Below are 15,605 nucleotides of genomic sequence, written 5' to 3'. Positions count from 1 at the left end.
TGACTGACTGTTGGTAATAGGACAGATCAACATTTTTGCAGAGAAAACAATCTCATGAATGGTAAGGCTTGACAGGAGGGCCCTAGTTGTCTCGGTGTAAATGAGCTAGGCGTCCAAGAGACTCATCTTGAAGAGTGAGTAAAAAAAAAAAGTATTTGTACAAAACAAATGAGGCCCCGGTAAGTTATTGAAATTCTGGGGAGAGGATGGAGAAAACAAAAGGATAGAGGGATGCTATCCTCAGTGCAGCAGAGGAAGAAGAGAAGAGAGTCTAATTAAAGTCTGGGCACAGGCTGAAGGACTGACTTGTGACTAATCTAGCCTGAAGGCACATCTCTATTGCGGCATGCACATGGGCAAGACGCTGCGAGCAAAAACAGTCTTGTGGCCTTGTTTATATTGCAACGCATGTTAATATTGCATTGAGGGGAGGCAGTAATTGCAGGTTAAGGTGGGCGGGTAGGGAACAGGGGGAGCTTTGAGGAATGGGGGGCGGTGGATACAGCGGCATAGCTATACATTCACATTCTCACAAATTAATACCGGTAGGATTCAGGGCCGGAGTAAGGTATTGTGGTAACAGTGGACACAGCGGTCTGAGGGTCTTCCTACCCAACCATGCACCCATCTCATCCCGTTTGCAGTCTTATCCTGACATCTTTGACCATGAAAACCTTTACACGGCCCTACATGGTGCTCTTGGACCTGTGCCCAAATTCCCATATGGCAATTCTGGCCCTGATAACACTTTATAATAAGGTTCTATATGTTAACATATGCAGAATGCATTCATGAAAATGCATTAGGGTAGTATGAGTTTTTTTTACAGCATTTATTAATCTTCTTAGTGTTCATTTCAAAATAATATACATGTTCATTCTTCAGAGATTATAGAAAGAATAGAACTTAACCAATAAATAAATCGATTTGAACTAATAAAACCGTATTGTAAAGTGTAACCAAAATAATATATTTTCAAGAAAGACAAATCCTCACAGAAAACATCTTTGATTTAACTTGATTCTTAATTTTAGTTATCATCTATTTTCCGGCAAAAATAATTCAAAAGCAAATCACAATGCACACTTAATTTAAAGACGATTCAAACCAGACGCTCGAGAACAAACTTCGTTGGTTCTTGCGTGTCACACAAACATGGTTGAGCTTCCGTTTGTCAAATTTGATGAGCTCTATGTATGTATTGATCAATGTCTACATGTAAATTAAATCTGTTCATCATATGTGATTGTGTCTCTTTAGAAGAGCATTTAACTAAACTCATATACTGTATGTATTACTTTTACGATCTCTTTATGAAGTTTTGGGTGAATGGACAGGGACAGAATTCGAACAATTTTGAAGACGAACAAAGGGTCTTATGATTCTGAAATGACACAAGGGCGAGCAAATGATGACGGAATTTTTATTTTTGAAAAAAATTATAATAATACCTTTCAAATCACTAACTAGTGCAGCCTGTCTGTCTGCACCAATCTATTCCACAATGCTCAAGAGTTTTAGGTGGTTGCTAGGGCATTGCAGTTGCTTATCATATTGTTGTGAATGATTTTAGTGCATGTTATGCGGTTGCTAGAGTATTCAGAGTGGTTGCTAGGTGGTTACATAGTAGCTCAAGTCAAAAGAGCCCATTCAGTCACTATGATATTCTCTGCACTGGACAGGGCTCAGATTCTCCTTTAATTCAAGTCACTCCTTATATGGTTGCAAGTCTCATGTCTGTAGCAAAAATGTTTTAATAATAATGGCAATATTACTAATGGAATCTCCACTGTATCCAGAACACATGGTTTCATATGGTCTAAAAGAACCAACATACATGAGCTTCTGCAGGGAAAAAGACCAAATAATCTTATCCACTTATAGGAAGGAAGGATGAGGAATGTCACCTTGTATTCCCCCCCTCCCTCAGCGTCCTTTATGCACACAAGCGCAACTCTGCAGTACTGCCCCAGGCAAAATTCCCATTCCCCAAAGACGTGCCGTCTCGCATTCAGAGCGCAGTTAGAGGCTACGGCGGGTCGGGTTCTGACAGTGGCCCTGCATATCGGACAACAATAAATCATCCGCCTGCACCGGGCCCGTGGACTGGGAGCCGAGGAGGCACATCCTCTTTATTTCGACTTTTTCTGCTGAATCTCAACAAGGATGGCAGAGCGAATGTGATTCGGAGTGCTGGAAGGAGGGTGAGATGATTGGTTGGGTGTGGGAGGAGATGTAGCACAGGATTGTGGGATACATAGGTGGGACGAGACATCTATAGTAAGACAGCAGGGTCACCTATGTCGCTTTCATTGAGTAATCACAGTGCAATAGCTTCGGTTAAGAGAGTCTGATATGGAGTAGCATCTGCGGAGTAGAGAGTAGGTCCACAGGACTCTCCAAACCACTTTGTCAATGCGAGAGTGACAGCTAGAAGGACCGTTCACACCCACACACACTCAGACGCATACACAAACACTCTCACACCCAAAGCACTACACATAATATAGAGGAAAAGGGACTAAAATTATATAGAGTATCACCAAAAAGTATTTGGACACAATGGCTACACTTAAATTGTATGAGTATCACTGCATTAGACAACAAAATATTAATATTACTGCATTACTAGTTCAAGTGTTCCACTTCCAGTGTTGTAATGACTAAACATATTATGAACTAAAACTATTACGTACTGATAATAGTTGCACTGGTGTGAAATTACGTACTGGTGAGATTTGCTCCCTGATTGGTGGAATTTCTGTACAGCATCATGGGTAATGTAGTTTTTCACCACAAATTCTAAAACAATTCCAAATAAGTTGAAATAATGCAAACTTCAACAAAAACATATAGTACCTTTGATTAAGAACCTCTAAGCTCACAGAAAAACTTTCACTTGAGAAATGTGATGAGACAGAGGTGGATGTTCTCATGAATCATTTGTTTGGATTGTACATTTACACTGGCACTTAGATGTAGATCCTGATTGCATAACAGTGTTGTGTTATGACATTTTCAAAGATGCGTACTCTAAAATAAGAATGGCACGCCCCAAGCATGTCGCAAAATGAAAAACATTGCAAACACATTTTCATAGAAAGATTGAAATAAGCATTCATGCATTACTGATGTGGGGTGTTTTGGTTTGTCAATATAAAAAGGTCACATTTACAATTTGACACAGGGGGCATTTTCGAAACCTAGAAAACATTAAACATATAAATCACTCTAAAATTACTTTACAGTAATTTTTAATGAAAAATGTTTATGGTAAATGTCAAGGTAAAATGTATATAATTAGACCTAGGCATAGATACCACAGCCACTACTTGAGTGCTCAAAAATGGCAATGATTGCTAATGAAAATACTATAATTCTGTGAATTTAATAGTTTTTAGCTCAAATTTATTCAATTAAATCCAGTAGCAAATATATACATAAGCAGGATTTATATTTTTAATTTGACAGACAGCATTCTGCACTATATATTTTTTTGTTAATAATAAAAATGTATTTCGAAATTCTTTAAATAATTCTAAATGCATTCAAATCTATATTTGTGATTTTAAATGTCACGTTTATAAAAACAATCACATTAAATGAACACGTTAAATTGACAGCTCAAGAAATAAGACCTTTGCACCAGAGCACAAAAGAGATGCACATATTTTACCGCAGTACGTTCCGGAGACAGCAAGAAAAGAGCTTGATATATGTCCTAGGCATGTTGAACGAGGCATTTCAAAGGAAAGGCTAATCCATCAATCGCATGCAAAACACTTCTCGTTTCAGTCTTCGTGTCATGGTTAAGTGCACTGAGGCACACATCCAAACCCTATCTACACTCCTTACATATTTTCTTCGGGTACCAAATGCATCTGCATTCATTCGGAGCAGCTGAAAATATCTCATGTAAAATGTATAAAGCATGAAGTCTTTCAGGAAGTTGCTAATAAACAGGAAGGCAGCACAGGCCTCGTGTTCTTCCTCCTCACTAGATTTAGCACTGGAATCACGCATCCCTGCTGCACAATTTATCAAAGCAAATTTATGAATCAATTGTCATCTCTCCCACTGACAAGCAAGTGAGCTCTCCCTCAAACGGCTTGACAAATGGGACGCAAAGCTATAAGAACACGGCGCTGGAACTGCTTTCCAGAGTTATTATCTTCTTCATGGTAGATTATGACCAAATGCAGCCTTCATTGGGAGAATTGGACTCAATAGAGGTCAGAAAGACGTGTGTCATTCAGCATACAACAAACAGCTCTGCAAATGCCTCACAAGAATCCATTTAAAAAACTTTATATATGCCGTATATGTTCACTAACTGTCCTTGTGGAGAATCCAAAGTCCTTTACACATCAATAAGGATAGTTTTGGCACAGAAATCCCACTTTAACCCACCAAAGCTCACTTTGTCAGTACATCCAACATGTCATAGGCCACACACACACTGGGTCATTCTCAAAATAAGGAGAAAAATATGTTCTTTAAGAAAAGAACCGCCATATAAGCGGTCTATAACCTAATAGTTTATTAAATAATATTAAACGGTTTGACTCGGTATTGTATTGTTTTGCATTTGTATTTTTTAATGGTTTGAATTTGTCAAGTGCCCTTGTATCCCCTTCACTTCTATGACATTTAAAGATAATTGTTTGTTTATTTTTTAAAACAAATTAGTTTTCCGGGGTTTAGCATTAGTGCGGTCAACCAAGTGTGTTGTGCTAGACAAAGGAAATAATAAAAAACTGGAAACAGTCAGCACACCAAGGCTCTAAAAATGCAAAAATGTAATAATAGACTCACACAGGTGACATTTTGAGCATGCAGGCTCTTCATCAGAAAAAAGCAAAACCAGATAATTACTAAATTCTTCATGAAATATAAATAATTTGTAAAGTACATGTGGTGCTAAAAACCTACATTTTAAAGAGTGAAAAAATACTCCCACCGTCAAAGTTCAGAGCAAGACAAGGTGTGTCAGGACTGCATTCTGTACACACAGAATGTGCGGCAGTCACTCCCAAAACCTTGCAGTGTGTGTCCATAGTTCAGTGGGCAAGACGATGAAGACAATTTGCTGAATAACTCAACTCTTTTCACAACAATTGCACCTTTAATTACCTTTTAAAGGCACACACTGCCTTTTGACAGATTTTGCCTCCTTTTTTTAATCACGGCACATCTGTCTAGGGGATACACACCACTAAAAAGAATGATTTCCCTGAGGTGTGCTGCCGCCCCTGGCATCTGTTCCATAGCCAAAGTGCACCTCGACCAGTCAAATGCGAGATGGATGGCGCAGTGACGGAGCTCTAGAGCTGTTGCACTGAGCCCAGCCAAAATGGGCCCATGAAAAATACTGTCCCATAGGGCAGTGTTTCCAAGCAACTTTTTGACCTGCATACAACCACAGCCCCTGCAGTATGACTACAAATTTTTTTTTTTCTGAACACCATCATTTAGCATTATCATTAATATTATTACAATTCTTCACTTTTAAACTAAACGCATTCAATACTGTGGGAGAAATCTCAGCAAGCATCTTCCCTTCAAACTGATACATATCATTTTGAAAATGTTATCTGAATATATACATTTAAATATAAGTAACATATACATTTTTATAAATATATCTTGAGAAGTATATGTCAGAAGACCTTGTCGAGATAAGGCTGTTCTTGGGTCAACATGAACACTGACTGCGGAGATCGCAAAGAAAGACGTTTGAAAACTTCTGAGAAAAATGTAAAATAGGTACTATCTTTAGAAATGAACTGCAGATTTGAGGTTTAAACAACTACATTCTCATCTGAAAACATTTAAAAAGACATTCAGTGACAACAACGGTATTCTGAAAATTATTATGGCTTTTCACCTACACTGCTTGCTGGGAGAAATGCTACCCATACATATATATATATATATATATATATATATATATATATATGTATGCACACACATATACACAAAAAAATGGTTTCACGCCAGTTATTTGTATCATTTGCTGTAGTGTGTCAGTAAGAAATATAAGTTTACATTTCCAAACCTTTAATTGTAATAATTCAGTGAGATTTTTACGCACGAGGAGTCTGACAACAGCCTGTATGATCTGATCTCGCCATCATCGAGTCTGTCTGGGATTACATGAAAAAAAAAACGGAAAAAACTGAGACAGACTAAATTCAGAAGAACTGCAAGACTCTTGAAGAAACCGTCCTGCAAAGCTTGAAAAACGATGTGTTCTTCTGGATTTAGTCTGTCTCATTTCTTTCTGTTTCTTCATGTAATCCCAGACAGACTCGATGATGGTGAGATCAGATCATACCGGCTGTTGTCAGACTCCTCGTGCGTACACAAATCTCACTGGATTATTACAATTAATGGCAAAGTGAATGTTTGTTAATGTAAACTGATATTTCCTACTGACACTACAGCAAATTATATAAATAACTCGCTTAATACCATTTTCTAGTGGGTGTAAATACTAACGTGCCTAAGCCTTTTGCACAGTAATGTATATATATATATATATATATATATATATATATATATATATATATATACATACACCGGTACACATATATCTGCCTGGAGTCTTTATAAACCCAATTTGTATATTGCTTTTTTAAATGATGTATATTTGGTACAGTGTAAATGCTTTTACTTTTATTTCCTAGCCCTTCTTGGGAATCACTGACACGTCACAATCACCTGTATAGTTATGTTGGCGCAGTAGAAACTGATCTTTGAATAAAGGATAGACTTATCTTTAATTTATCAAATGTTTCTATGATTTTAATATGAGGTGAAGGTTGGAGAGATCATATTTAAAAAAATCAACTGAATTACTTATTTCCCCTCGAGAAAGGAATATAGAATTTGCCAGCAAAATGGGTCTGTGTGAATATTCTTACAAGAACAGTTAAACTGTTCTTTTGTGCTCCACTCCTGATTCCCTTCCATAGAGATGGCCTTTGCCACAGGGTGCTTTCTAAAGTTGCTTAATGAAGGAGGCTTACAGTGGGCTGTGATTGACAAAGGCCAATTTAATCTGCCTATTAGTCAAACACACGGTGGGAGCAGCTAATTGTAGAAGGAGGCGCTCCAGCTCCTTCGTTTTACAGTGCCAGAGATCTTTTGTAGCTTTAAATGATGCAAATCGAATTGTCTGAAACATCTCTAAGCTTTTGTCCTGTTATACAACAGCTAGTTCCGGTCTGAGTGTTGTTTCAAGAGTGCTGATATAACAGTTCAACAGCACTGAGACTTTTTCTGTCACTCCACTTGTTAGTGTTCATTTGAGAAAGATTGTCAATCTGTGCAATACTGGTTAGGATTTTTTAGTCACACTTGCATAGTTACACGTTTATGTCAGTAGGTGGCAACAAGTGATTGTTTTTACAAGCGAGTCACTAAATTAATTCAACTGATTTTTTTAAACCCACTGATTCATTCTTGAATGAAACAAGTATTAAAAACTGTATTTATGAGTAAGTGATTGAATCATTTAACTGATTCATTCAAACACACTGATTAAACTCTCCCGTGGCCTCATGGGATAGTACAGTCTTCATCAGATGTGCACTTCAGAATCTCGCCGGTGGTCATCGGGTACTTTTCACCTTACTGTTTTATGGATACTGTGAATTCGGACATACTACTCTTTTCACACACAGTTTTTCACATACTCAAAGTATTCATAGTCGGATGCAGCAACTTTCTTAAAGAGTGAGTCATTAAATAATTCGTTCAGGTGATTCGTTCAGACACACTGATTCATTCATGAATGAAACAATCGTTATTACAGCGCATTACATTTATTAACGTAACAACGTTACTCTCTTTATGAGCGAGACATTGAATCATTCATACAACTGTTTTGTTCAGACAGTGATTTTCTCAGGATCGCTGTTGTGTTTTTTTTATTAGAAATGAGCAATGGTTAATTCTGCAGTGTGTTCAAGTATGTAGATAAGACAGTTTGGGGTGTGAGTGTGTGCAGTTTATTTGTTGAACAAAACGTCAAAGAATCATCCAGTTATTTTTATCACAGGCATTATAAAACCCCACAGGAGAGTCTCGAGGCAACCAGTGGCGAATTAGTCTTCCGGGTTTTGATGTCATCCCTGCGCACCTCTGTTACCTAAGGCTGAATCACAGGAAGTTCAGCAGAATCTCACCGTTTCTGTATTATAATCATGTACCAGTGTAAACAAAACAGAAGCACATTGGTAAGTACAACTGCAAATGGCCACTCAAGCATCTGCCATCCAGTCTGCGTTCTCTTTTTGATGTCTGGGCCAGCTGGCAGAGGGCACCAGGGTCACAAGTTCACATACCCAGCCATGCTGATGTCAGGACCAATGGGTCACAGTCTGGGTGGCACCTACACTCCATTTCAAGCTCTCTCTCCAGGGGTCCAAGGTGTTCGGTTAACATGGCCACCAAGACCATAAAGCCCTATTAATCCATCACTCTGTGGCACTGACAGGTGGGCAGGTGAACCCTGGGGCCACCTCAATGCATGATGCCAGCAAAATGGAGGAGGCCAGAACCTTGGTTCAGATCGATACGCACCCACCCAGAATACAAAATGAGTCTGCTATTCATTACAAGCCGTAACAACCCCTGGCTCTGTCTCATTCATCAGCCTGAGCTGTTTCTGCTCAGCTATCATCTAACCTCAGCCTCCGTGGGTGAATAAACGATGCTACAAACTCAAGCAACATCATCAGAGAGAGATAGAGAGAAAGAGGGATGAGTCGTAAGAGAGAAGGAAAGGGAACACCCTGAAGTCAGCCGCCTAAGGGCCGCCGGGCTCTGCTACGCCCACCGCAGTCAGTCATTCCATACATCTGTCATGCTCACGACCAATTGGATTATCTGTCCTTGGTTGTAATTTACAAGCTCAAGTAAATCCTGCTACATGAAGGACAAATTTTGAGGCGTAAGCTGAGTTGTCTTGAGAGCAGCGTGAAACCTTGCATGCTATTTGCCACGCCTCTCCTTCATAACTCGCCGTTTATGTCTACCATAAAGTTTACAGACTCGTTTTTATATACAACCAAATATTATTTACGACACAAGCCAAATCATGGAGCGCTGTAATCAAGGTTGATGCCATCGCTTGGACCAGTTTAGTGAGGACAGAGGCTTTTTGATATAGCGTTTCCTGACCTTTTTGTATAACATACCCCCATCAGTAAGGTTTAAATATGCTGATAGCTTTTATCAGCATAAACAACAAACAATTAATATAAATTTAATAAAGATTAGGGGGTCAGAGGAAAATTTAAGGAAAACAAATTTCATTTACATTATTACTGTACATAAAGACTGGTTGAAAACCATGAGATTAATCAATCAATCAATCAATCAATCAATCAATCAATCAATCAATCAATCAATCAATCAATCAATCAATCAATCAATCAATCAATCAATCAATCAATCAATCAATCAATCAGGTAACACTTTTGAAAGGGTGTGCATAAGATTGACATAACACCTTCATAATCATGACATGACACATGTCATGAATATGAAGGAGGTTTTATGCATGTTTATGACAACTGTCATTAAGTGTCATTCGCTCAATTATGACATTTTTAATACAAATATGACATTGTTTGAGATGTCTTTGTCATGACAACTTGACATAAACCAATACATCATAACCTGTCGGTGTCTTGGTAATGACAACTTGACATTACCAAAACAACATAACCTGTCATAAATATGTCATAAACATGACATAGAAGATTAATTATCAAACTTAAGAAACTACTTAGCTTTATGGGTTAACATTACATTAACCGTCATGTGGTTGGTTTTGACATTGGCTGTCATGAGGCCATTATAACTGTGTCATGAATATTTTTCTTGACCTCAACTACAGTGGTACAAATTTAATTTGTCATTAAGTGTTAATACTCTGTCAAATTATTTTATAACAGTGTCATGTATACTTTTCTTGACCTCAACTACAGTGGTACAAATTTAATTTGTACCACTGTAGTTGAGGTCAAGAAAAATATTCATATGACATATTTATGACAATATATGTTGTTTTGGTAAAGTCAAGATGTCATTACCAAGACACCAACAGGTTATGATGTATTGGTTTATGTCAAGTTGTCACAAAGACATCTCAAACAATGTCATATTTGCATTAAAAATGTCATAATTGAGCGAATGACATTTAATGACAGTTGTCATAAACATGCATAAACCCTCCTTCATATGCATGACACGTGTCATGTCATGATTACGAAGGCGTCATGTCAGTCTCATGCACACCCCTTCAAGTAAAGTGTTACCGTAAAAGGCATATACATTTATTATTTTATTTGATCATTTATATAAAACATGATTTTGTTTTCTTTCCTTAAAAACGAACTGTGTTCAGATCTACAGGTGTAGTAAAAATCTCTGTAGGACTACACATTTCCCCCACATTGGGAATCACCGTTCTGATAGATAGCAACACTGAGAAAAAAGCCACCAGAAAGGACATCAAAAAATCCTCCACAGATCCATCCTTCAGCCCACAGAATGGGAGGCTCTTGTGCTTTGTGTCTGTGACGAGAGGAGGAAGTTTCTGAAAACAAGCCCCAGTCTGTGTCTGGCAGAGCAGCTGCTCTCAGACTGTTTGTGGCTGTGCTGCCATGGCGGCTCACAGTGTGAAAGTCGACAGTTCACGCTGAATTAATTATTCATTCGGAGGAACCTTATTAAAATGCATCTTTTTTTACTCCCTTGAAATATAATTGCAAGTAATAAGCCAAGAGGTCAACGAGGCATTTACAAGCTTGATCTACCGTCATACTATCTCAGCCCTATGTTGTTTTAATAGGCTAAATTAATATGAAAGGGCATGTTGTTTTCTTAAGAAACTGTTTAGCGATTAATGATTCCATAATTTTTTGGGGTAATTTTCTCCTATCTGCCTGGATGGGGGAGGGGGTGTGCTTGGATCTTATCAAGGAAAATTGAATGTAAGGACATAGCTTCTATTCATCATTTGATCCATGAATATAGCTTCATATGTCTGGAGCCCCTGAAGCGTTCTCCGAAATGATTCAACTTAAGATTTTTATCCAAGTCAATTTGCATCAGTTTCTCTGTCAGCAGTTCCCAAACTGAGTGAATGGAAATGGCAAAAACTACGTCAGTAGCATTGCTCATACAAAAGCCTCCAGACAAAATACATACCAGAGTTTTATCACAGCAGAATGAATGAAGTTGCATTCACACATGTCGGAATCAGAGCCGGAGCCAGGACACATGAACTGGGCGGTGCATTCATATATCTTCGTTTTTCCATTTGTTATTCAAAATATTCCTACACTTGTTAACTATATCATGACTATCTGATATATTCCGATTGTCAAATATGTGTAAGCGAATGTGTTTTTTTTTTACACACCTTTATAAAGATCATGTTAGTTTGCACCGAAATTCAGAGAATAGTATAATTTCTCCCCAAATACATAAAAGTAAGTGGCCGGTGAACTGGGAGAAGAATACATTAAACTAACCCAGTGTGTAACTGATATGAATAAAACACGTTGTCAAATTATTTTTTTGGGCTAGTACTTAATTTAAATGTCTATTCTATTCAAATGTCTGAAACCTAAAATAAGCTCATCGGACTCTGGCTCAAAGCACATTTGAATTTAGCAGTTGATCACGTGACGCGCTGAATGTTCTAATCACTCCCGGTGTGATTGCATGTGTCAAAGGGTTAAAATTTATCGCGTTTTGGAATCGGCGGTGGAGAGACAAATTTAAACTGAAGGGGGCACATATCAGATCTGAGGGGGCAATGCCCCATTTTAGTGCCGAGCTTAGTCAAAATGATTGTAGTTACGAGATTCCGTTAGTAAAAAGCGTTCGCATCCTTGTAGAACTACTGTAATTACCACCTGACTACCTGACTGCTACAATGTCATGTGTAAACACTCAAAATAGCAGTAGCTTCAATAAAATGTAGTTAAGCAGTTATTTTGTAATTCCTATTATTGAGTTAAGAAAGAATAAAGAAATGCATACAATGCAGTTTAATGTAGCTAATGCTTTTGACCCACTAAATGAGCGATAACTTTATTAATAAGGGACATGAATAATGAATTGTTACATGTTATATTGTGGTTTTGTCTATTGATTATTCAGATTACAAATTTGTTTATTTTGGGGCTTATAGTGTTGCCATAAAAATGCATAATTCTGATTGAGAGGATGCGAGCAGCTCCTAGTAGAACGGCTAGGGTTGTCATTAGAAATTATGGTTATTACGACATGGCATAAATGCATGGCATAAAATGTACGTATGTCAGTGGTAAGTTTTAGCTCTGTATCATGTTTACAGTAGATCTGCAGACATGTGGCTCCTAAAATAAGTTGGTCTTTTCCCACTTGAGCTTTAGCTTTGAAATATAAGAATTCTAATAAAATAATAATTATAAAAACAATATATATTATTTTCACCACACAATTTTTTAATATCAATCACACTAAACTATTTCCTGCTTAAAAAATATTCAATCTTATTTTTTTTTACATTATTATTAATAATATATATATTTTTCACACTATGTTTTTTTACACCACATTAAAAGTCAAATCGACAGTCCCACATTTCTCTTAAAAAAAGATTTCATAAACCTTTCAGATTGTACTACAGCCAAACCGAGCTGAAAAAATGGAATACACTGGAATAAAAAGACACTTGAGCCACCTGTGTGTTAATATAAAGCCTGCAGGGGACTGTAGGACAAGAAATATCCAAATGAAGAAGCCTATTAGAGCTTCAAACTGAGCTATGATACTCACAATATGCAACTGCAGGTAGTCTCCGAGGCCCTGGCTGCTCTCCACCTCTACCAGGATGGCATTACTCTGCTGGGTGCTGAAGCCCACGGCCAAACGGTCCGCCCGAGTGCTTGGCCGATCATTGGGTGCCCAGGTGTATGTGATGAGTGCTCCTCCTCTCCCAAAAATATACGTGGTCCCAGCTGCCAAATGAAGAAAGACATTAAACATGAGCTAAACGTTCAAAGATGTTGCATGAGACAAAGGAAAATAATAATGAAAGTGAGTGAAGATGTAGAGCAGCACAGCAGGAGGGATGTGAATGTGAACGTGTGAGGCAAGATGGATGCTAAAGAACCATCTCACATCACAAATTTGCCCTGTGCACTGCCTCATATGAGATAAAAGCGTCTCTGTCTTTAATAAGTTGCCATCTGTTCAGATGTGCGTTAAATGCTCATTTGCATTGTTTCCTTAGTGACAAACGAGATATTCAGGACTGCCATTTCAGACACAAACATCCTGCGTCAATTTGGAGCTGAAATGCCTACTGGCCTTGAAAAAAAGGGCCCATTCCAGTGCGAACTTCAACTTCTTGCCCTCATGTTGCTCTTGTTTTTCACTGCATACATGGGCGCTAATATTTCACCGCAATTGGACATGGCATCGAATCACAGCAGCTGTATAGAAATGAGGGTCTGAAATGGAGCCAGTGCCGTGCTGCGTCAGCTCGGTAAGAAACCACCGCAGGACGGGACGGGTGCCCGACATGCTTTAAACTGCCAAGCTATCCGCACTGAAACAGCCCTAGAGAATGAACCTGGGCAACAGCGTGGACCTATTTGCCAGGGTAAAACGAGAGGTTGTAATGTGAGCTGCCTCACTGCTGAAGCACAATGACACAATGGACTGGGTGAATAAAGTCCAGCTATACTTAATGACCAATGCAGGGAAAACATCAAGAAGGTTCACAAACAAGAGACAAAAAAAAAAAAAAACAGCAATTAAAAAGTAAGTTTTAGACCCTTTTTTTAACTTCAATTTTTGGAGGTATTTTTACTAAGGAACATGCCGACTTTTTGGGACTTTAGCTTATACATACCCTTTTAAGGCGAGACACTACAGGTGAATAGGGTACAATTTTAAAATAATAGATATCACCATGAAACTTCCTCAGTTGATTACTTACACAAGTTCATAAAAAAATTTTATTACAAGTTTTTGAAATTTGTATGTTTAATTATGCAAATTATGCATTATCTCATTAAATATGCACAATTTTGCATATATTTTCGGTAGATAGATCTGAACATATGATAAAGCCAGGTGCAAAATTCTTTTTTCATTTTGATTACACACAAGATGAAAAAAGATGTTCAGAGGGATTTCGGGATATATGCTTTCATTACCTAGGAAATCAAAATATACTGTTCATAGCCTTAAAAAATCAATTTTCGCCATATTTTTTTAATTAAAATGTCATATAAATCAGGCCAGGAATGATTTATTAACAAATCCCTCTGAACATATCTTCAGAATACTGCTAAGTGTATAACTGGAAAGTTTGGTGTACATGAGAAAAAGGCATTTAAAGATTTGTAATGTAAAAAATCATACTTTTTTAGTGGAAACAACTATTTACTGACATAATGGGCCCTATCTTGCACCCAGCGCAATTGACTTTGAACACCGACGCATGTATCATTCCTATTTTGCACCCGCGCACAGCAGACTTTTCCCTCCACAGACGCACGTCGGTAAATTAGGGAATGAACTTGCGCTCGCGGGGGCGGTTCAGCGCAAAGAGAAGGCGTGTTCCGGCGCAAAACTTCCATTGTGCTATTTTCCAGTTTTAGAAAGCAATTGCGCCATTGATCAGGAAAAAAACAGTCTAAAGACAGTGGCGCGTTGCGCGTTAGTGATATGGTATTTTAAGGGCGCGTGCTTGGCCATAATGTTAACGCGCATCCACTTTGATTCTCTAATATAAACAGATGCAGCAGTTTTCATTTTTGCAAATCATACATTATTACAAGGAAAAATATTAACACACGAGGGAAATCATTGTTGTGTCCGTGAAGATGTGAAAAATATCTATCTAGATAAAAGAAAAAAAAAAATCTAGATTAGGCTACACATTTACCCAAATTATACGCCTGTTTAACCGAACCTAATTTGGGTGGGTTTCTCCCATCATCCCCAATGTCACTTCTCTGTGTTTTACAGCCCTGACGAGAACGTCGGTTTCCTCGGCTGTGAACCGCTTCTGGCGTGCGCCGGCAAATCCGCCGTTATAGCAATCCGCCATGGAACAAGCGCGCCTGCTCTTAAAGGGAATGTGAGATGGCGCTCTGATTGGTTTATTTCACGTTACGCCCAAACCACACCTATGAATAATGAAGCTACTTCAGACCAACCCCTTTTACATTTGCGTCGGGCGCAAGAGTCATTTATCCCGCTGGGAAAATAGCAACAGCGCCGGGATCCGCCCACAAAGTTACTTGCGCTTTGCACTTTGACACTTGCGTTTCAGATCGTTAAAATAGGGCCCAATATCTTATCAAATCATTAGCAACAACAATACAAACCACCTAAATCACATCAAAACTTATAAACACAGCATTTATGGCCTTCAACTGAACAGAAAAACAGTCAAAAACACACTTCTGAATGTCAGAGCGTGTCACGTGATGCATCTGAACGAATCACGTTGTCAGAAATTGACATCAGCCAATGAGATTTCGCTTTTAGAGTTAAATGTCTTTATACTTTCACGATTG

The 15,605-nt window shown here is 38.2% G+C and overlaps 1 protein-coding gene across 8 annotated transcripts in view; it reads right to left on the bottom strand.

The window, feature by feature from the left end:
- nrxn2a (neurexin 2a) overlaps positions 1-15,605 on the bottom strand; it is a 362,195-nt gene that overhangs the window by 31,418 nt on the left and 315,172 nt on the right. For all 8 annotated transcript variants that reach the window (XM_079586617.1, XM_079586622.1, XM_079586619.1 and 5 more), the window contains one exon: positions 12,847-13,028. In XM_079586617.1, coding sequence (XP_079442743.1) covers positions 12,847-13,028 — 182 coding nt within the window. The remainder of the gene's footprint in view (positions 1-12,846; positions 13,029-15,605) is intronic.

The sequence above is a fragment of the Phoxinus phoxinus genome, assembly GCF_949152265.1.
Source record: "Phoxinus phoxinus genome assembly, chromosome: 17".
Lineage (NCBI taxonomy): Eukaryota > Metazoa > Chordata > Actinopteri > Cypriniformes > Leuciscidae > Phoxinus > Phoxinus phoxinus.
Note: the sequence above shows the minus strand (reverse complement) of the source record. Positions and strands in the feature narration are given on the sequence as shown.